The sequence below is a fragment of the Peromyscus maniculatus genome, chromosome 1, assembly GCF_049852395.1.
Source record: "Peromyscus maniculatus bairdii isolate BWxNUB_F1_BW_parent chromosome 1, HU_Pman_BW_mat_3.1, whole genome shotgun sequence".
Classification (NCBI taxonomy): domain Eukaryota; kingdom Metazoa; phylum Chordata; class Mammalia; order Rodentia; family Cricetidae; genus Peromyscus; species Peromyscus maniculatus.
In genome coordinates this window covers 193,600,677-193,623,881 of record NC_134852.1, presented here as the reverse complement: position 1 = coordinate 193,623,881, position 23,205 = coordinate 193,600,677, and the positions used below count along the sequence as shown (strand labels likewise).

The following is a 23,205-nucleotide window of genomic DNA, read 5'->3' as shown; positions in this document are numbered from 1 at the left end:
CCCTAACTCTCCTTGAGAGAGTTGGCCAATCCAGGCATAGCAGAGGCAGCCCACCCGTGACAGGACTTCTGCCATTCCCACTTACCGTGGAAGTGATGCCAGCAGTGGCTTCTGGTGACTTGAGACCTTCAGGCCACAGTAGAGTCTGACATGCATTTTTACTTGATCAAGTGCATTGGTTCTGGAGCCAGAGTGGCTGGGTTCAAACAATTTTGCAATTGCTGGTGTGCTCCCTTGGGCAGAAGTTATTAACCTCTTGATCTGCAGAAGTATACTATCAGTACCACTCTCACAGGAAAGCTAAGAGAATTAGGATAGATTAAGATTGCCCACTAGAGCACGCTCCTTCACCTCTGCCTAATGTCCCAGAAACACCAGTCCTCAGGCCTGCAATTTCAAAATAATATCTTGAAGTAAGGAGTAGGACTTTCTTTCTCTCTGTGTTTCCTGTTCCACTTTTGGCTCCTCCTGTTTGCCAGTATCAAGCAACAGTCAGGTCCGAGTTCCCCTCCCAACTCCATCGACTTGGTGGACCTTCTAGACGGCAGATGCATCTCTCTCCTGATCATCATTCTGCAATATCAGAGATGCAAAACTGGAGACATTATTTCCCCTAACCTGGTCCCTCCCATTGAACAGAGAAGCATGATGGGTTGCATTCAAAATTAGGAATGCCCTTTCACCCAGAGAGTATCAGCCTCTGGGTTCTCTCCCCAGCCATATTCCAGGAGTTGGTGCTGCTCTACAATGTGAAAAATATGGCAGCAGACTCAGTGACCAAGACCTTGCCTGCAACTGACAGATGCCCTCTAACAGCTGGAGATGATGCAGTAATATTTAGGTTAGAAGTTGTCCAGATTATAATGGTTAGGGAGCAAGAAAGGACCTTTATTTCCTAGAACCTGCAGCCAGAAAAGGGAGCATGCCTTTGAAGTGAGACACTGGGGACTTGGCCTTAAATACAGGCTAATTATAAAATGACTATAACAGGGAGCGTAGATCAGCCAGGTCTAGTGGCCCATGAGTTGAGAAGGACAGGCCAAGGTAGGATCTGGAAGGCGAGTGTTGGAGCCCAGTATTTTCTGACCTGGAATTTTCTCACTGTCCACATCAGGAAGTTGACGGCTTTCAGGGTCACAGTTTGCCTAAGGATCCACAGTGGTACGTGGAGGACTCAGATAAGAATTTAGGGCCAGATCTCTGTCCCTGCTCCAAGCTTTGGTCTTACCACCTACCTCTTTCCCTGTTTGTATTCCATTACTCCAGCCTGGTCTCCTGCATATTGATAACTATGCCAGCAGTGGCTTGTTCTTATGCCTCGTGACATTCTCTCAGAACTTCACAGTGATCCTCAATTACCATTGACAGCCTTGTCTCCAAGGCCTTCCTTTCTGGGCCTCCTAGACGCTGGTTTCCAGTTTTCATTCAACCTTCCCTTCAAAGATGCTCTGTCTGTGGTCCCTGGGCATGGGCCTTCTCCATGGTTCTGTCCATGCTAGTTATCCCTCTCCCCACCCACTGGTGCTGCTTCAACTCCAAGGATGACATCCTTGGCAAGGCTCTAAGCACTGCCTCCCTTCAGCCTCGACAGAACTCCCAAGGTCATTGCATAGGTTCTTCAAGCTCAGTTTCTCTAAACTTAAAACCCTCCCGTTACCTTTGCTCTCTGGTAGCTTTTATAACACATGGCTTAACTTTGGCAATTTATAATTCCTTCCTCTCGTCTTAGGATTTCCAAATTTTCAGTTTCTGAAAAGTCCCCTCTGTTCCTGGATCTCAGATGTAAGGATTCCTGGTCGTAGGCATTCATGCACACATTCCACAAATAGTTTCTGAGCATATTTTCTGGTCAGAGTTGGCTTCAGAGAATAGAGACTTCATAGTAAAAAAGACTGGGCAAACTCTGAGAGACTTAGAGTCCAATACAGGAAGCATCAGTTAAAGCCATTCTGGAAATAGAAATGCTTCTATAGTCTCAAAGAACTCCAATAGTGCGGAATGGCTATCACTCGTGCGTCAGAATTGGGGTGGAGGCCAAGGATAGCCTAAAGAGGGATAGCCTAAAGAGCAGCAGCATGTTTTAGGAGTCCTCGTGTGTGCCTGTGTTAGGCAGAGTAACTATATCCAAAGATGCCCAGATCCAAATCTCTAGATCTGTGAATTTGCTACATTAGAGGATAAAGAACTGAAGCTGTAGATGGAATTGAGGCTGCCATGATGTGAGACAGCTTTTCCTAGAGGATCTGGGCAGTTCAATATATTCACTTGGGGTCCTTAAAAGTGGAAGAGGGTGGGGCTGGTGACATGGCTCAGGGTAAGGGTGCCTAGAATCAAACCAAAGTTTGATTCCATGATGGAAGGAAAGAACAGACTCCTGCAAGTTATCTTCTGATCTCTCCATGAAATCTGCAACATGTGCATGCATACTCCCACAGAAGCACACGAAACAAACAAACAAATAAATAAATAAATAATTTTTTTTTTAAAGTGGCAGGAGATAGAAGAAAGCCAGAGAAAGAACTCTGACAATGGAAGCGGAGCAATAGCGTGTGGAAGGTCCTTGACTGTAATAATGTCTATCTATCAAAGATTATAGTTAACACCCATGTGCCCGCAGAGGACCAGATCCAAGACAATACAGAAGAGTCACAGGAGGGCACCCAAGGGCAACGCCAAGACCCCAGGGCCAGGTGCTTCTCCTTCCCCTTCCTACAGTCCCTCCTTTTTCTTGGGGGCAGCGTCTCAAGGACAAGCCTCAAGGGACACGGTGGTTGGGACAGCTGTGCTACGCATCCCCACCTCAGGTCCCCGAGACCAGTCAGCCCTGTCCCCTCTGCTTCCCCTCCCCCAGTTCCCGCATCTCGGGCTGCTCTTTGGTGACCACCGAGGTTGCTGCCTGCCTCCTTGAGGCACGGGACACACGTGGCACGAGCAGGGGTCAGCGCCGGGAGCTGGTGGCTGGTCCTGTGGGCTTCTCACTTCCCTTCCCCAACCGCCGCGCGTGCAGGTGCCCAGCGGAGCCCCGCAGGCGGGGCGGACCCTATGGACACGCCCCCGTGTGAGTCCCTGCTGCCCCGCGGGAGGAAGCGCCAGAGTCGCCGCTGTCCCGAGCTCAGCCGGGCTCCACTCCCGCCCCGTGCCAGCGACATCGCCCACTGCGGCTGCGGGCACCGGGCACCGTGCTCCAGGCTGGCCGGGGATGCGAGCTGCTCCCGCGACGGTATGGCAGCCTCAGGTGGGTAGCAGGCGCGGTTCTCCCCGGGTCCTGGGTCCCGGCCCCCGGCTGGCGACCCCGCCACTGGTCCGTGAGCCTCTCTGGCGCCACCCACATGGCCGGACGAGCTTTTCTCTCACTTTTTCAGTCGTTAGTGCTGGGATCTTGTGTTCTTTCTGGTCTTTTCTCAGGTCTCTGTCGCAAACTTCCCCTCCTAACTTTCTCACGTTTCACCTAGCTGGCCTGTGCGCTATCTTCAGTTCCTGCTTGAGCCTCACCCCATCCCAGTTTCTAAGTATCTTTCTCTCTCGCTAGTTCTGGCCCAAGTAGCCCAAATAGCCCTTTCTCGATGTAACTCTTGAGTATTGAGACAGTTGAAATGAGGTGGAGGGTCGGCTTCTGTAAGAGGACAAATGCTTCTCTTAGGGTGTTATCCGACCAATAGGGGGCGCTCAGGCAATCCTAGGTGGTCCTGGGAGATCAGAAGTGGTCCTGGGGCAGCTTCAAAAGCCTCCTTCCTCCACTGGGTTTGTACTTTTTCTCTGGAATTTTGCTGAAACCTGAGACGGCTATTCCTTTAAAGTTACTCTTAACTGTGTTCTCTGTGGAACTTTCAGGTCCAGGGAGAATTGGAAATTGGTGGGCAAATCTACCCATCAGACGGTGCCAGAGTGTTTTTCTGGCTGGTCTTGGGTTCCTGTCTGTATCATGTCGCTGAGGTCTAGGACAAACCACATAATGATAATGTTGAAAGACAATTAATGAATCCTGTCTATACACCTCAGTGGACATTAGACATGTTATGTTCTTGGTGATGACAAGGCAGGGCTGGTCTCTGTCACCTCAGGGTTTTGGTGGTATGAAAGAAAACAGTAAGTAAATGGGAAATTGCTAGGTGAGAAGAGAGAGTTGCCATGTTTTCCGGTCGGTTTTCTTGTGTTTACCCAGCCCAAGTCTGATGTTTTCAGAGAGACAATGCAAGAAAACAGGAAGAAAGAATTGTAGTGGGCTGGGGAAAGTCAGAGCTTTGGAAGGAAGGGAGCAGATGCTAGATTGAAGAACCAACTCTCTCCAGATCTGATAAGGTCTAGCCTGAGGTCATGGTACTTTGGAACCAGGGTACAAAGGGCTCTCTGATGGTGCAGGCTCATTATTGAGGTGGGTGATGATTCATCTCTGCCTGTGGCTCCCTAGCCAGGCTCTGAGGGTTAGAAGAGCCAGTGATGTAGGTAAGGGTTCTATAGAGAAGTTCATTCACTGATCACATGCTTGCTGTTTCCAGGCACTGTACTAGGCGTTCAGGAAACAGGAAGATAAAAGCCATGTGACTGTGAGGGCAGGGAAGGCAACAACAACTCATTTAATAAAGAGAGTATGTGACATGGTCTGTGCCGTGGGAATACGGACAGGAGTGAGGGGGGTTGAGCTAGAATTTTAAATGGCATGGTTAGGTGAGGTCTCAGAACAAGGGAAGTTAGTCAAGACTCAAAGGAGGGGAGGTAGAGAGTCTGGGGAGGAGAAAGCTCCAGGAAAGAGGTCTACACCATGAGTGCAAGATACAGGGAACAGCGGTCATGACTGGGTGGATGGAGGGGTTGAGGGGAGGAGAAAATTAAGTGGCTAGGCTTCTGCCTCCTTCCCTGACTGGAACAGGCGACCAGCAAACTGGGGAGCCTTTGAGGGAAGGAGGCTGAGCAACCTGCTGGTGTCTAGAAGGCTGGCTCCAGGGGGTGTAGCTGGAGGGGCTGGGCTAGACGGGTGGATTCAGGTTCAGATGAGGACTCTAGCCCAGCAACCACACCTGGGCACTAGGTAGAGGGTGAATAAAGCTATCCCAACCTCTCGATGTTAGTGTCCTCTGTGGTGAGACACCTTGCTAGGTGCTGTGAGTGAGACTGAGTCCCTCTGGGTCCCCTGCAGTCTATAGCTGCAAGTATTCCTGAGGGCGGGTCACTGTGGGGGAAAGCCACGCTCCTCAGTAGCGTGCCATAGACTGGAGAGTCATCCCAGCCAACCTCCTTTGTGGTTTCCTTAGTTTTAAAGTAATGTTATAATAAGTTTCCACAAAATGCTGTGTGTCTAACCTTTTGACATTGTGACATGGCATCATCTCCCAGTGAACTGAGTCACACTCATAGCTATCCCAGGACCCATTCAGCTCATGGGCTACTGATGGGACACGCCTAAAAGAGTGCTGTCAGTGGCTTTTAGTGTCTCCACAAATTCATGAATTTGAGAGGAATGTCATCACCTCAAGAGAGGTCTTTCTTCCTGTTGCCTCCTGTCCAGTACACTGACCCGCCTCACCTCTCGATTGCTCTGGACTTGAGCATGAATGGGATCGTGTAGTCTGTGGTTTTAGTGACTGACTTCCTTCACACTGCATAATGTGTTCAAGGCTCACTCAACTGTGGCCTAATCCCTTGGTCTTCTTAAAATCCCTGCCAGTGGAGGGTGAATGTCAGTCTTTCGTTCCCCGCAAGACGTGTTTGCTTGAAGTCGTGGAGAATCTTGGCCCCTCGGCCTTGCAAGAACCTTGAGTGGTGAGGTGAAATGCGACCAGTTTGTGCTGGAGTCATTTCCCTTATTTACCAGAAACAGGGAGGAAAGAGACGGGACTCCCCCACAGGCACTAAGTCTGCCGCAGGCGAAAACTAGAGTCTTCCCTTCCAGGCCTTGGCCTCCAAGAACCTGAGAGAAACTCTCGGATCTTGTCCTGCCCCATCTTTCCAGGTTCCTCTCTAGACCCTCCTGCCATCCCTGCACTGATATGATCCCAGGGCCAGCAGCATGGCTCAGCTAGTAAGAGTGCTTGTCACCAAGCCTGATGACCTGAGTTTGATCCCCTGGGAGCCACATGGGAGACCTCGGGGAGAGGGAGAACTGGATCCTGCAAGTTGTTTCACATATATGCCATGGTTTTACAAACACACACGGCATGCACATACACATACAAGAATGAATGAATGAATGAATGAACAAATGAATGACGGTGCTCAGGTTCAAAAATGGGCTCCAGGTCAAATAGACAGGGTCCCAGGGTCACCTTCAGGCACTTGCTCTCTGTTCTTTAATCAAATGGCTTCTGAATCATTTAGTGTCATCTTTCAGTCACTGTATGTCCCCCATGTTCCCAACCCACTACTGTGTGTGACTCCCCACTGTGGTCAGCCAGGCCCTTCCTGTCCTCAGTCCCTTGCCCTCTCCTGCAGCCAAGCCTGTTCTTCAAGCTCCACGAGGACAAAGCCCTTTTCTCGTTCTGCCAGGGCTTATGGGCTCTTTGTTGGCTCATGCATTGTTTCTCTTACTGAACAGGAAAAAGAAGTGAGTTTGAATGGGGAGCCATGACTTGGGGCTGAAGGAAGGGAGTTACTGTGGAGGAAAGGGGCCTTCCCCCAGACAGGGAGAACCGCTGACCAAGTGATAGTCCTGTGTTGCTCCCTCAGGGAGGAACTTGAACTTCCACTTTGGACTTTTTTACAACTTCCCCAGCTTTTGGTTTCAGCAGCCCTGAAGTAGAGGATGGTAAACTGAATTGCAATTATTTACATAATTTACATAAATGAGGGCAGATTTGCCTTCATTTATGATATTGGTTAAAGTCACACACACACACACACACACACACTCACAGAGGTTGTGATATTAACTTGATTGAGGCACTAACCACTTTCTTCTCAAGTACTCTTTTAATTTATTATTTATTTTTACTTTTATGTGCATTGGTGTTTTACCTGCATGTATGCTGATGTGAGGGTGTCAGATTCCCTGGAAATGGAGTTTCAGATAGTTGTGAGCTGCCATGTGGGAGCTGGGAATTGAACCCAGGTTCTCTGGAAGAGCAGTCAGTGCTCTTAACCACTGAGCCATCTCACTAGCCCCTAGACAATCTAGGGTTTTTTGTTTTGTTTTGTATTTTTGAGATAGGGTTTCTCAGTGTAGCCTTGGCTGTCCTAGAACTTGGCTCTGTACCCAGGTTGGCCTCAAACTCACAGAGATCCGCCTGCCTCTGCCACCTTGAGTGCTGGGATTAGAGAAAAGCGTGAGCCACCATTGCCGGAATCCTTCTCAAAAACTCTTGCTTAATTTGGGTTCAAACCTGAGCTCCAGGAATAAGCCACTTTGAATGGCTTTTTTCCATATTCAATTGTGTTTTTAATAAACTTATTTTAGAACAGATTTAGATTTCCAGGAAAATGGCAAAAACCTTGCTTGTAGAGAGTCCCCACATATTCCAATCCCTCTTTCTTATTGACAGTTTATATTAATGTAATACATTTACTGAAATAGCTGAACTAGTATTGATAATTATTATTTTTGGAGGATGCCTTTTTTTTTTGTTTGTTTGTTTGTTTTTTTTCCGAGACAGAGTTTCTCTGTGTAGCTTTAGCGCCTTTCCTGGATCTGGTTCTGTAGACCAGGTTGGCCTCGAACTCACAAAGATCTGCCTGCCTCTGCCTCCCAAGTGCTGGGATTAAAGGTGTGTGCCACCACCACCCGGCCTGGAGGATGCCTTTTAAGACAGGATATCATCATATAGCTCGGGCTAGCTTGGAACTCACTGTATTTCCCAGGTTGAACTCTTGCTTCCCCTGCCTCAGTTTCTCATGTTCTAGGTGGTCAGTTAGTTTTCAGTCTATGTTTTATTCAAATCTCCTTAGTTTATTCACAATGTCCCAGTTTTCCACTCAACATACCACACTTCATTTACCAGTGATGTCTCCTTAGGTGCCTGTCAGCTGGGTTTTGTCATATTTTCTTAGATTTTGATTGCCCTTGACAATCCTTTTTTAAAGATTGATTTTATGAGAATCAGTGTTTTGTCTGCATGTATGTATGTGCACCACACACACGCCTGATGTCCAAGGAGGTCAAAGAGGGCACAGTTTTCCTGGAACTGGGATTATAGAAGGTGTGAGCCATCATGTAGATGTGGGGCAGTGAATCTCAGTCCTCTGCAAGAGCAAGAAGTGCCCTCAATTGCGGAGCCAACTCTCAAAATCCTTGGCAGTCTTTTAAAAGTGTAGTAGAGCCGGGCGGTGGTGGCGCACGCCTTTAATCCCAGCACTCGGGAGGCAGAGGCAGGCGGATCTCTGTGAGTTCGAGGCCAGCCTGGTCTCCAAAGCGAGTTCCAGGAAAGGCGCAAAGCTACACAGAGAAACCCTGTCTCGAAAAACCAAAAAAAAAAAAAAAAAAAAAAAAGTGTAGTAGAATATTTTATTGATTATTTGAGAATTTCATATGTGTAAACAGTGTGTTTTGATTATATTCACCCCCACAACTCAGCCTGGGCCCCTTGCTTTCTCCTCCAACTTCCTCTCTCACTTTGGAAGTCAGGGATTTCGTGGACTGTCGCACAGTTGGGTTTGTCCGATGTGTTTCTCGCCATTAAAGTGGGGTGATAGATTTGGGATAGATCACAGATGTAAAGTGCCATTCTTAGTTTTAAGAGCACAGACTATTAACACAACTCCTGTTGTTGATAGTGATCTTGGTCATTGGGTGGAGACAGTATTTGCTGAATTTGTTCATTGTGAAGTGACTTTATCTTTCCATAGTGGGCTCTTTGGAAAGAAATGACTAGGTACAACCCAACAACCCATATTTAGGAAGAGACATATTGTGTTTCCTTGAGGGGCTATCTGCAGAAATTATCTGGGATTTGCATGCATAAGAAATTTGTATTTTCCTTCAGTTTTAAAATTTTTTTTATTTATTTATTTGGTTTGGCTTTTTTCAAGACAAGGTTTCTCTGCGTAGCCCTAGCTGTCCTGGAACTAGCTGTGTAGACCAGGCTGGCCTTGAACTGAGAGATCTGCCCTGTCTCTGCCTCCTGAGTGCCGGGATTAAAGGTGTTATCACCACTGCCCGGCTTCCCTCAGTTTTAAATGACTATTGTCTTACTGGTTTTGGTGCTGGAGACTGAAGGAAGAAGGGCCTTGTGCTATTCCACTGAGCTCCAGCCCATCCTCTCTCTAGTCTGTCACTGTGTATGGACTTGTGGGCACTTATGCTCTGGCTGGCAATGCCTTGTTGTATCATCTCTTTCTTTCCCACGCTGCTCCTGCTTGGACTGTGGAAGCTTCTTCACCTGACTCTCGTTTCCTTCCACATACACTCATTGCAGTATTTCTGTTTGAGCAGGTCCTTATTTATTGCCATACAAAATGCTTTGGGCTCATTGTACACTTCTTGCCATCTGAAATATATATTCTTAGAATCATTGGGAGAACCAGCCATTTCTAAGACTCCCTGGTTCTTTTCTTTTCTTTTCCTTTTTTAGAAAATGGTATTTCAAACCAATGGTACTAGATGTGTTTTAATTATATTTCCTAAATTATATTTTGCATTTCTTTGACCTATGTGCACCTTTGAAAATCAGAGTGTGGGGCTCTACAGTCAATGGGGCCCTGTAGTCAACACCTGACATGGCCCTCGTGGTTCACTCTTTGGTAGCAGCAGCTCCTGACCAGTGAGTCTCGGTGTTGTCTGTCAAGTGAGGCTGTTGAAAGCATGCTCTCTTGGACTTGTCTTGAAGATTGAGTGAGAGAGTACACCAAGGTGCTTAGCAGAGTGACAGGTCAGTGCCCAGGCGAGAAAGATTAGTTACAGCATAAGCTTTCCTGAACAGTTGGTATTTAAGGAATAGCAGCTGGTACAAAGAAGCCAAGGCTGTGGAGGAGTCTCCCTGTGTGTTCATTTCCTTAGTGGCACCAGTGCTGGGTGAAGGGTCTTTCATGTGAGACTGGAGTAGTCACTCCCAGACACGTAGTCTTCAGGGCGGTTGATCTCTTCTTCTAAGCCATCTGCCTCACAGGACCTGTGTGCAGTGTCACCTTTTTTAAGGGACCCATGTAGCTCAGGCTGGCAAAGGTGGCTTTGAACTTTGAAGTTGTACTAGTCAGAGGACAATTGTGAGAGCTGTTTTTTTTTCCTTCTACCATGTGTACCATGTGAGTTCTGAGAGACTGAACTCAGGTATCCAGGCTTTTTTTTTTTTTTTTTTTTTTTTTTTTTTTTTTTTTTTTGGCCAGGATTTCTTTGCGTAGTTTTGGTGCCTTTCCTGGAACTCACTCTGTAGACCAGGCTGGACTCGAACTTAGAGATCCCCCTGCCTCTGCCTCCCAAGTGCTGGAATTGAAGGTGTGCGCCACCACTGCCTGGCTGTATTTAGGCTTGGTACAAGTGCCGTTGCCTCCTAAGCCATCTAGCTGGCCTTGTTATGAACTTCTTTCTCATCTTCCTGCCTCCACCTGTCAGGTGCTAGGATTGCTAGCCTTGCTTTTTTCTTTTTAAAAAATTATTAATGCCGGGCAGTGGTGGCACACACCTGTAATCCCAGCACTTGGGAGGCAGAGCCAGGCGGATCTCTGTGAGTTTGAGGCCAGCCTGGGCTACCAAGTGAGTTCCAGGAAAGGTACAAAGCTACACAGAGAAACCCTGTCTCGAAAAACAAAAACAAAAACAAAAAAAATTATTTATTTATTTTTATTTTTATGAGAATTGATTGGTGTTTTGCCTGCATGTATGTCTGTGTGAGGGTGTCAGATCTTCTGAAATTGGAGTTACAGACAGTTATAAGCTGTCATGTGGGTGCTGGGAATTGAACCCTGGTCCTCTGGAAGAGTAGTCAATGTTCTTAACTGCTGAGCCATCTCTCCAGCCTCCTCTTCCTCCTCCTTCATTTTTAAAAATTTATTTAAAATTTTTTAAAATTATTTTTTCATGCATGTATGTGTGCATGTCTGTGTCTGCCAGTGTCAGCGGGGGCCAGAGGAAGGCTTGGATCCCCTGAAGCTGGAGATACAGGCAGTTGTGTGCTGCCTGGAATGGCTGCTGGGATTTAAACCTTTGTCCTCTGGAAGAACAAGAGCTCTTAACCACTCAGCCGTCTCTCCAGCCCCTAGCCTTACTTTTTAAATGATGCTTCTTGCATTCAAGACATCCTCTTCTTTACTTCTCTGCCCACTTGTTAATCTTTCTGAAAACATTGCCATTGGCTTGGCATGGTGGCACATACCTCTAAATCCTGGCACTTGGGAGGTGGAGACAGAAGGATCTAGAGTTCAAGCTAGCTAACCTAAGGAGATGGCCAGAAAAAAGGGTTTTTCCTATGGTCTTTTTGGAGCTTAGAGCCCCAAGGACTTACACTAATCCTTCCTGAAACCACTCAGTGATAAATGGATCAGAGATGACTTTATTTTTATCATGTGTGCATATGTGTTGTGTGTACATGTGTACCGTGGCATGGGTGTGGAGGTCAGAGGACAACTTTGTGGCATTGATTCTATTCTTCCACCTTCTGGGGATTGCACTCTGGTGGCCAAGCTATTCAAAAGCACCTTTAACATCCTGAGACACCTCAACAGCCCTGGGGCTGACATTTAATTGTAAAAACCTACATCTTAGGTTCCTGTTTCACAAACTGTCCACTGTCCTTCTCCGAGGGGGAAGAGGGACTCCTGCTTCATTGCAGGATGCATGTACACTTTGTGCTCATCTGTTCCACATCACCTCCAGAACAGGATGTCAAAGCAGAGGCGAGATGAAGGCATGGGACAGTAGTCACAGAATGTTAAGAGCCTGCCTTCTTTGGACTTTGATCATTGGAAGATGTGCTATGACTATAAGAGTCTTGGTTTGTTTCCTGATAGGAGGAAGTAGAGGCTGGGGCAAAGGATTGGACTGGTCCTGGCTCTACTGTTAATTTACTGATTGTGAGTTGGAATAAGCCCTTCATCTTCTCAAAGTGTTTCTTTCACCGGTAGATGAGGGGTAAGGACCAGGTGACCCACCCCGCCCTTGTTAGATGGAGAAGAGAGTTCATGTCACAGACCAACTCTGGGGGGTGTACAGTGCTGTAGGTCAGAGCGTCAGCCCACCCCGTTTCCTCTATACATCGATGCACTGTCAATGTACATCATGACACCAGTTTCCAACTCTTGATGGTTCTTTCTATATTTCAAGCTCGGTGCTAAGAACTTGACCTGAAATACACATAAAAGTTGCTATGCTGTTTCTACTTCCAGAAGATTCTTGTAATTTTCCTAGGGTTGTGCACCTAGTTGGCAGAGGCAGAATTCTAACCCTCACAGCTTGATCTCACTCCCATGTTCCCGACCACTGTATTTGAAGGAGAACCATGTTTCAGGGTCAAATCAAACAGTTCAGCTACTGGCTACTACTGTGAGCTCTGGCTAAGTAACTCAACGTGCCACCTTGACTATTTTTTTCTATCTTTAGAGTAGGCTAGTAGTGGTACCCATGGCTCAAGGATGCTGTGAGGATGAAGTGAACTTACTAGGCAGTGTGTGTGGAAGAAGACTTGAGTGGCACAGGCTTTACAATAAGTGCTTGCTGTTACTAGGCTAGGGGGACAAGGGCCGTGCCGTGTGTGGGTGAAGCAATCGCTTCTAGGATAGTGGCATGTGTTTGGGTGAAGAGTGTGGTGTGTCTGGCACACTGGTGTGCTGCAAGTAGGGAAAAGGGCTAGACAAATGCTACAAGGTAGACCTGGGCGGTTGTAGATGCCAGGCCCTGTTGGATGGTGTCTCTCCCAGGTTTCAGAATGCTTCTGAGAAGGGGCAGGCATTAATGAGCTGCTGTGTCTCCCTGCAGGATGGGGCCGAGGATGCGACATCCTCATCTTCTACAGCCCAGACGCGGAGGAATGGTGCCAGTACCTACAGGACCTTTTCGTGTCCTGCCGTCAGGTCCGCAGCCAGAAGATGCAGACATACTGCCTGGGCCCAGACACCTCCTTCTCTGCGGAGGACCTGCGGGTCTTCTGGGATGCACGGTGCATGCTGGTGCTACTGTCTGCGGGGCTGGTGGAATGCTTCTGCCAGCCAGGACTGTTGCCAGTGTTGCAGCGAGCCTTCCACCCTCCTCAGCGTGTGGTGCGGCTGTTGTGTGGAGTCCAGTCCAGCGATGAGGACTTTCAGGCCTTCTTTCCCGAATGGGCACACTGGCAGGAGCTCACCTGTGACGACGAGCCGGAGACCTACCTGGCGGCTGTGAGGAAAGCCATTTCTGAAGGTAAGGGTTCATGGCAAAGAGAGGAGAGCTCAAGGGGAATCATAGAGCGGCGCTCTATGTCCAGGCGAAGTATCTTTATTTGAATATTGGTCATCTGTGCTAGAAAATGAGGAAAACTCTCCTAAGAGACCCGGTGTCCCCTGACGCTCTAGCTCAGGGATAGAGTACTTTCTGGCACGTGCAAGCCTCCGTATTCAATCCTCCGGAGATTTAAGTATTTCTTGGTTTAGAGCAGCCAGATTTCTAAGATGGGATAGGTTGAACCTTCTTTCTAGAATTTTCTATGCTTCGGATGACACAGAATCCAGGTTCCCTACTAGAAAGCGGGGATGGGAAGGAGCCTTTGATGGTTATGGATGTGGATGGCAGAATGGCAGACCTGCCAGCCCTCCTGCCTCAGCCCCTCCCCCCACTCCGGGGTCCACTTCCACCTTGACTTTGCAATGACCTTGACAGCTTTGTTGGAGTGTCAATCAAAGGGAACCTGTTTATGGAGAAATAACCCTCTTTTTTCCTGTCAGTCCACCCGCTGTCTTCCACACTGCTTCTCTTTTCAAACTGGTAACATTCCAGTCCGTTCTGCAGGGCTGATGACCTCAGTGGGCCCAGGCAATATTTCACACACTCTGATTAACAGAAGCAGAAGATGAGTACTGTCACAGGTCACGGCTTTTCTTCCACCTCTGGCCTTCATGTGTGCTGTGAACAGGCTGTGCGTCCCTCTTCTGGTGTCTTACCATTTCAGATCTTACATACTTGGCACCATTCAAGAAGCCTGGATGATTTCATTGTGCCTCAGTAGTTCCGGGTGTAACCTGGGCATTAATGTAGCTCATCCAGGCCCTCTCCCATCTCACGATCCAAATCCAGAATTTACCAGCTCTAAGCTGGTGGTGCATGCAGGCTTGAAATCCCAGCTGCTTGAGAAACAGTGGCTGGAAGACCCAAAGTTCAAGGTTGGCCTGGGCTGCACAGTGAGTTCAAGGCCAGGCATGGGTAACTTACTGAGACTCTGTTTTAGGGTGGGGTAGCGGGAGGTAAGAAGAGGGCTGAGGATGTAGCTGAGCTCTGGAACTCTTCCTCTGCCCTAGTATGTGCAAGGCTGGAGGTTCAATCCCCAGTACTGAGGCAAGAAGGGCAATTCTGTGTCCTGGTCTGCTTTCTGTTGCTGTGATAAAGCATGCTGACCAAAAGCCATCTGGAGGAGGAAAGGGGTTACTTCGATTACAGGTTTTAGTCTATTGGAAAGGGAAGCTAAAGCAGGGCCAAAGGCAGGAGCTCAAATAAGAGACCATGGAGGAGTGCTGTGTACTGGCTTACTCCCTATGGCTGCCTCAGTTTGCCTGGATTCTTCTACAATCCAGGACCACCAGCCCACAGGTAAGCCCTTCCCAGACAATCATTCATCAAGAAAATGCCCCCAAAGACATGCCCACAGGCCAGTCTGATGGTGGCAGTTCTTCAGTTGAGGTTTCCTTCTTCCCGGGTGTTATAAGCAGTGGGTATGACCAGGTCTCGGCGTGGTAGAGCCGTGCTCACTTTGTAATACAGATAACTGGTGTTAATGCAAGAGATCACTCACCTGAAATGCTTGCGACTCTACTTGCAATTTTCTAGAGTTTGATCATTTTGACTTTGAAATGACAGGAAAAGCACACCTTTCGAATGTGCATGATCATGTTTCATTGCTTTTTTGGGAGCTGTGAGCCGTGCAAACTTACAAAGAACCCAGACACACTAGTTGTTCCTCCCCAAGAGTTAATGCCATTGCAGTGGTCCAATGCAACCTCATTGCAGGCCACTGTGATCTGCCAATCAATCATTCAGAGTTCCCTGGAAGTATCGTGACTTCACGGTATGTACTCATAATTAGTCTCTAAAAGAGTATCATGGCCATATTTTTAAAACTATTAATGAGTTGAGAAGAGGCTCAATGATGAAGTGCTTGTTTAACATACGTTAAGTCCCGAGATAGGGGTACTGGAGGGTCAGAACTTGTACTGCTCTTGCAAAGAACCTGAGTTTGGTTCCTAGTATCCACTTCAGGTGGCTCACAACTTTCAGTAATTTCAGCTCTTCTGGGAGCTATGGGTACCTGGGGCATCTATACCCACATGCACATATATGCATGCAGACATGTGCAAATATAACTAAAAGTAGTAAAAATAAATCTTAAAAAAAGTAGAAAGAAATATGTTTAATGTTATTTGGGTGTGTCCAGTGGTTAGACACCTGCATACGTTGATCTGCATACATACTTTTTACTCTGGATTCTGGCGCAGTATGCTGTGAGCCTTCACCTCCCAGCCTTTCAGAAAGGTGAATTATTTCACAGCAGTGTTTCTGTTCCAAGAGCAAACAACCTGTCATTGGAAAGAGATTATTTTAATAAGCAATTGAAATAAGCTGCTTAGTGGAAAATCTGCAGTTCAGAATCAATGGGACATACAGAATTAATGAAATGGTGGGGGATGGAAACTTAGATTGCTGGTGCTCACACATAGTCTGTTAGACTTGAATTTGAATAAGTGCTTCTCAAATTTTCATGTGCAAAATAGAACCTGAGGACCTTATTAGTAGCATATGTTGACTGAAGACTGGGTGGAACTCAAGAATCTGTATTTTTTAATTAATTAATTTGTTTATTCTTCTCTCATACATTACACCAGGACTGCGGTTTCCCCTCCCTCCACTCCTCCCAGTCCCCCCCTCCCAACTCCCCACTCTCCCGGATCTACTCCTCCTTCTTTCCCTGCAGAAAAGAGCAGGCCTCCCAGGGATATCAACCTGGCCTAACAAATTACAATAAGACTAGGCAAGACCCTCATATCAAGGCTGGATGAGGCAACTCAGTAGGAGGAAGAGGGTCCCAAGAGCAGGCGAAAGAGTCAGAGACACCCCTACCCCCACAGGAACACCAAGCTACACAACCGTAACATATTTGTAGAGGACCTAAGTCAGACCCACACAGGCTCCCTGATTGTCACTCCAGTGTCTGTGAGCCCCTGTGAGCCCTGGTTAGTTGAAGATTCTGCATTTCTAACAAGTTCCTATGCTGTTGCCAGTGTGGCCCAGGGTCCACCACCTTCAGGTCACTAGTCACAGCTCTATATGCATGAACCATTTTCTCAAAGCTTCACTTCTCTGGAAACCAGGGCAGCTCCTGGATACCCACTAGTCTAGGTATAAAATTAGATCCGTGTTTGATGGTTAAACCATTAGTTTTCAACGTGGAATCCCAGAGTTCTCTTCTACTTACAAAGTCAGTGTGTTCACTCTGGCAGGTTTTAATCTTGGTTCTCTGGATATAAATGGTCCTGACTTTGAGGTGGGGGCCCTAATGCTACATTAATCCCTACACTCTCTCCTCTTAATAATTGATAATTATTTCTATTTCATGAAAAATATTTTGGAGGTTTTATAATATCTCTAAGTTTGGCAATCTCCTTAAAATTGAGCAGATGTTTTAATTAGAGTCTGCAGTGCATTGGAGTTTATCTTCCAAGTTCTTCATCTGTAAAATGATGGGGCTGGACCAGATGATGTGGAAGGTTTCTTTCAGGCCCCTGGGATGTAATATTATACACTTGATAAGAAAGAAGATGGCAAGTCACCAAAGCTTTTCAATGGGCCCGGTTCAGTTCCCAGCAACAATGCATGGCAACATGGGAGGCTATACTATTGTTCTGGAGTCTTTTCTGGACTTGTTGGGTGATTATTTTCAAATAAGGAAGTGAGAAAGCCCGAGGTATAGCACAACAATTATTTCCTCTTTTTACTGAAGCTCTATTCTTTGCTGCAAATCTCACTGGAATACAAAAATAGATTCTGTGAGACTATGTGGAAAAGAACTCGGTGGGTGATAGTGAGCTTATTTCAAAGGTTTTCCTGTGTGTTTGTTTGCACTTATGTGCATAGGCATGCATGCCCACATGCTCAGTGTAGAGAGAGGCACTAAAGCTTTTGTTTAGCACTGCAGGAGTGATCTTAGCTGCTTTTGAAATTGTTTACTCTCTCTGTGTGTTCAGGTGTGCAGAGGCCAGAGATTGACCTCTGGTGTCTTCCTCTATTACTCTCCACCTTGTTTTTTAAGATAGATTCTCTCACGGAACCTGGAACTTACAGACTGGCTAGACTGACTGCCCCCACCGTCATTTCTCCAGCAGTAAGATCACAGGCAAGCTCCACCATGCCTAGCTTTTCGGTGGATGCTGGGGTTTGAACTCAGGTCCTTGGGCTTACACAGCCAGTACTCTACCAACTGAGAACCCAGCCTCTGTCTGCCTTCCTCATTTGCATTATCCTCTGCCTGCTTCCCTTGCCTTACCACACCTTTTATGTTTCAGGAGGTCTCATGGTACCCAAAATTATAATGTATTTCCCCTTTGGTTCCCATGGGAAACCATGAAAGGGTAATGTCTATATCTGGTTTTCTTTGTGATATTAGCATCCTGTTGGTTTTTATTTTTCCAGTTTTATTGACGTATAATTGACAAATAAAACTAAATATACTCTAAGTGCAAAAATAAGGATTTGTAATACATATATAGTGTAAAAAATAATTAGCATGGTCAAATTAGTTAACATACCTCTGCCCCCATTGCCGTGTGTGTGTGTGTGTGTGTGTGTGTGTGTGTGTGTGTGTGTGTGTTGAACTCTTTGCAAGCCCCAAGTAAACACTATGATATTATTAACTCTAACTTCTATATTGCACAATGGAGTCCCAGAGCTTACTCATTTCCAGACTGCAGTTTGAACCTTTGGATGGAGTGCCATCCCCCAGCTCCCATCCCCTCCCAGCCCTGGCTACCACATGCCACTCTACTTCCATGAGTCTGACGTGAGAGTCCATGTGTAAGGCAGCTCATGCAGCATTCATCTTTCTGTATCTAGCTCATAACCCTTACCATAATGTCCTCTGCGTTCATGCACAGTGCAAATGACAGACTTTTCTACTGTTTGGTGGCTGAATAATATTCCTTTATACATTTTCTCAAATTAAAAGGAATATTTCCCCAAATAAAGTAATATATGCTTATCCCAATGCATATAATTTTTTAAATGATTTTTCCCTTTTCACAAGTAGATGAAGAGACTCTTCACATGCTTCATGCCTGGCTTTGTGAATCTCTGATTTCTTCCCTTTCATATTACCTCTAGTGTTCCCACAGACAGAGTGGCGGGCCTGCACCGATCGTCCCCACATCCCCATGAACTTGATCCGTGGTTTTACTGTGGGTTTGGTTGTTGTACTTTATTTTTTAAAGGTTTCCCTTTGTCCTGGTTTAGTTCAATATATGGAACATCTAGTAATAAGTTGAAAGCATGTGTGCGCGTGCGCGTGCGCGCGCATATGTGTGTGTGTGTACGCATGTGTGCGCATGTGTGTGTGTGTGCGCGCGCATGTGTGTGTGTGTGTGTGTGTGTGTGTGTGTGTGTGTGTGCAGGTGCTTATGCCTGTGCATTTGCTCACAGAGGCCAAAAGAAGATGTTGGGTGTCCTGATTAATTGCTTTCAGCCTTACTCATTTGCAACAGGATGTCTTACCGAACTTGGAGCTAACTCCACAGTCAGCAAGCTATCAGTTCTGACTCCTCTCTCTGACTCCTTCCCATAGCACTAGGATTACACATGGCTTTAAAGACATTTTTTAAAAATAATAGAATGGGTGCTGGGATCCTAACTCGGGTTCTCATGCTTGAGCAGCCGGTGTTCTTACCCACAGAGCCATCTCTAGCCTGGGTGAGTTTTTGGGTTTTTTTTTTTTGGATAATTAGTCAAATGCATTGGACATTTTATGTGTTTTTACTCCTGCACAACTGTAGATGGGCAGATAGTCTTACTACCATTGTACAGATGTGGAAACTGAGGCCCAGGAGGTTCAACGCCCATGTGAGGAACAAGTAGCTCACTTCAGCACTGAAGGCCTTTGATCTTTAGAATACCCCCCCCCTTGCCTTGCATTTTCCTGTCTTCCTTCCTCACCTTCCTCTTTCCTGTTCAGACTAGTAATGAGGCAAAGCCCTAGAGGAGAAAGGGGCAGAGGAAACTGAGGCCTCCTTAAGCTCTCCAAAGCACAGATTCCCAGGCCAGGCAGGGCCCTGATATTGCCCTGATGCTTTGTATACAGGACTCCACCCCTGACCCACTAAACCACAGTCTCTGGGCTGAGCCCTGGGAACACGAATTTTCAAAAGCCTCAGCAGCAGTTCACTAGCCAGGTCTGGGCTCTGTCTGGGGCCTGGTGTTCCACCATTTAATTCTTCTTGTCAGAAGACGCAGTAAACCTAGGTCTGTTCCAGGAAGTCACGGGACAGTAGTCCCAGGGGCTCAGCGTTTGCCTGTAACTTATTGGCACCGGCCCTCAGAGAAGTCAGACCCTCCCAGAGAAGGGGAAGTTGCTGTGCTCGCTCTGTGTGGTGGCCTCGTGGATGGTAAGTTGTGGATGACTTCTGGGGTTCCTTGCAGAGACGGAGGGGAAGGAGCTGGCTTGAGATCTGTTGGACTGGACGAGCATTGTCCCATCATCCTGTGTGGCTGTAGACTTCCAGTCTTGATCTTTCTGTGCCAGGGTTTAGGCCACTTTGCAGCCAGGTCCTTGTATCCTCGTATACCCTCCACTGCAGGGTGCTTTCTTCATACTTTCCCTTTTGAAATGACCTATGCTTTGGGGAAGGAGATGCCCTGGCTGGGATGGTGAAATCTTTCTGGTGTCACTAAAAAGCTGCAGTCTGTCATTATGATTTCCTCTGACAGACCCCCTGACCATCCTGTGAGACCAGGGGCATTGTTTATTCTCCTAACTGCATGGCTCATTGCCAAATGTACCTGGAACAATTAATAAAGACCAATTGCCCAATGAAAGATCCACTCTTTCCACTGAAGTCTTAAGTCCCCTGGAACTCCAGATTCCCCCACAAAGTTGTGAGCTCTAGTGGGCAGGGGATGGTAAGCTCTCCCCACCCCTAACTGCTCCATCAGCTAGCTGCTCAATGGACTTCACCCTTCACCTCTCCATTCACTTGGACTGTCTGTGTTCTTTCAAAGAAAATATCTGCATGTCCTTTGGTTGGGAGTGAGTGGTGGGCTGCTGTGGGAAGGTAGTATGGAGTGCTGAAGTCCTCTGGGGTAAGAGTCTCAAGCTTCCACCTGTCTGTGTAAATTGGCTAATGTAGGTGGGAATGGTGTCATTAGACAGGGATTTGGGTTTTTTGTTTGTTTTTGAGAGAGGATCTCACTATGTAGCACTAGTTGATCTGGAACTCAATATCTAGACCAGGCTGGCCTCCAGTCAATGGAGATCTGCCTGCTTTTGTATCCCAAGTGCTTGGATTAAAGGTCTGCGCCACCACACTCCGCTTAGATGTAGACATTTTATCCATTCATTTCTTACTATGTTGTTTCAGTATGTTTTTTTGCATCTTGTTTCCCCTGGGACCAATTTTTTTAGAACTCAGGAGGGATCCACAATCTCTTACTCCTGAGAAACTGTTTTCTAGACATCATGTCATTTGATTCCTGTGGTTTCCCTATGAGGCAATTCCGATATCATCTCCATCTTCAAGATAACAGAAGCAAGGCCCCAGAAGTGCCATGCCTTGCTCAAAGTCACAGCTTTTTCACTTGCTGAAGATCGGGATCAGGTCTGCCTGATCTGTAGTCTGGTTTCTAGCTACTTCTTTATCCAGATGTCAGGGCCAATTTTTCCTCTGATGGTGCTTTGTTTTTGTTTTTGTTTTTTGTTTGTTTGTTTGTTTTGGTTTTTCAAGACAGGGCTTCTCTGTGTAGTTTTGGAGCCTGTCCTGGAATTCGCTCTGTAGACCAGGCTGGCTTCGAACTCACAGAGATCTACCTGCTGATGGTGCTTGTTAGGCTCCTCTCAAAGCCCATGCTAGGGTCAGGTGAGAACTTCTGTCATGTGTCGACATCCCAGCACTGTCTAAGACACACGCAGTGCAGGCTACATGGGAAACGTGAAATTTCTGAGTAGTTGCTGTTAGAAAAAAAAATTGCCATAAAAAGATAGGCAAAATTAATCTTAGGATTTATTTAGCTCAATCTATTTTTATTTTAATAGACATTAAGTATAAAAGCTGCTTAGGGAGCAGGGGAGATGAGTCACATGGCATGTGCTTTAAAACACGTCCACCATAGCTCCTTCAGTTATTTATCAATGCAGTCGGCCACTGAGGAGTTTTTGACGAGCACCTGCCAGGTGCTGGCATGGTGTGCAGCTTCCTTCTTCATCCTCTTCTCACTGCTCTCTTCATTTTTTGTGTGTTCTCTCCCACCTGTCTGCCCCCATTTTTGAAACTTCCTGTATTTTAAAAAATTATTTTAAATTATGTGTATTATTTATGTGTCTGTGCATGTGCATGTGAATGCAGTATGTGAGGAGGCCAGAAGGGGGCGTTGTATCTCCTGAAGCTGGAAGCAGTTTTGCGCAGATGGACTTGGGTGCTGGGACTGAACTTGAGTCCTTTGAAAGAGCTGTACGTGCTCATACCCATCTCTGTGCTCAGACTTTCTGTATTTTGCCACCTGCTTAGCTGTGTTCTCAAGATCTAGAAGTTTAGTGTTGTGTTGAACCTGTGCTGAACAATAGAGCTTCTGTCTTTGAAAAATTTACCATCCGAAGTGGTGCAATTGAGCTCCGGGCAGTCTTTGTGAAGACTGCATTGTACGGGGTCCTTGGTTGCCCTTCAGGAAATTATTCTTGGGTCAAGTCCTGGCCGAGTAGGTTATTGTCTGTCAGTGAGGCGGACTACCACGGACTCCACAAAGACCTGGACGACTCTCTTCGTGCTGACACGGAAAGTCTGACAAAACTGAGTAAAGGGAAGAAGCAGGAGACAGGAAAGTGTGCCTCTCATGATGTTGGTTAGGTGTTTAGGAGTGCTTATCCATGCTGCTACGCGCATCTGTGAGGATGCGCTCTTAGCTTCCTTTCTAGAAAGCTGCCCAAGAAACTGTCACTGGAGAACACTTTTGGGTAGATGGAAGGCATCTGGAACTTTTGTTGTAGATGTTTCCCTAATGTTTTGTTTGATTTCCTTTCAGTTAGACACCTCAGAGGAAAAAAAAATGATGGTCTTGGGATTTTGTATATGTAGAGGAAGGTGTTGGGTTTTGTCCTCTATTCCAAGTGGGTTGAACTGAAGATTGAGCTCCTTGTGAAAACCCCTTCGGCCTTTTCCCCGAGACAGGCCTTCTGGTAAGGGGAAGTGACATAGCACTGATCTGCGCCATTGCTGCGAAGTCTGCACCGTCACCCACCTGACGTGGCCCCATGCCTGTGAAGAGGGAACCACTGTTCTCAGAGAGTCAGGATTTGACTCTTGTTACGTTCGTACTGATGACCTCTTAGGTTACTAAAATCTCTGTGGGGACTACTAGGAAAATATGAGTGTGTATTTCATAGATGGACACGAGCTTGCAGCAGGCAAGTCACTTGGCTGTTCTGGATCTGCTCCTGTCCTCTTTAAAATTCTAGGGCGGGGGGCTGTATAGAGATGTGAGTTGACACCTCAGACACTTACAGCCATGAAATCCTATGATTTTGGTTCCATAGCATTTAAAACTTTCCCTTTCATTGCTGTGTCTCAAACTGAGACTTTTCTAAATATCATCAAGTGTATTTACAGTGCATTTAGTTCAGCTAGGAAGTCATCCTTTACAACAGGGCTTAAGCAAAGCCCGGACTGACTTCTTAATGGTCACTTTCAGCTGATGGACATTAGCTCCAGGTTAGTCTTCAACGACAGCATCACACCTTTTCCTGTGGAATGGCGGGGCGTGTGCATCTGGCATTTTACTTGGTTTATTTTGCTATGGTCTACAGGAAGATACACACATGTGGGTTCTCAGGACGGTAATGGGGGCAGGGAATTGAGGGCAAGTGAGCATGACAGCGTAGGTCTGTTGATTTCCCTCCACTGCAGGTTTTCACAGCT

General features: G+C 46.7%; 1 protein-coding gene across 1 annotated transcript in view; it reads left to right on the top strand.

Annotated features, from left to right (window-relative positions):
- Positions 1-3,004: 3,004 nt before the first annotated feature.
- Positions 3,005-23,205, top strand: part of Pik3ap1 (phosphoinositide-3-kinase adaptor protein 1) — a 117,686-nt gene continuing 97,485 nt past the window's right edge. Inside the window, exons 1-2 of the mRNA XM_006992417.4 lie at positions 3,005-3,235; positions 12,833-13,252. Of these exons, the coding sequence (XP_006992479.3) occupies positions 3,043-3,235; positions 12,833-13,252 (613 nt within the window). The 5' untranslated portion in view covers positions 3,005-3,042. The remainder of the gene's footprint in view (positions 3,236-12,832; positions 13,253-23,205) is intronic.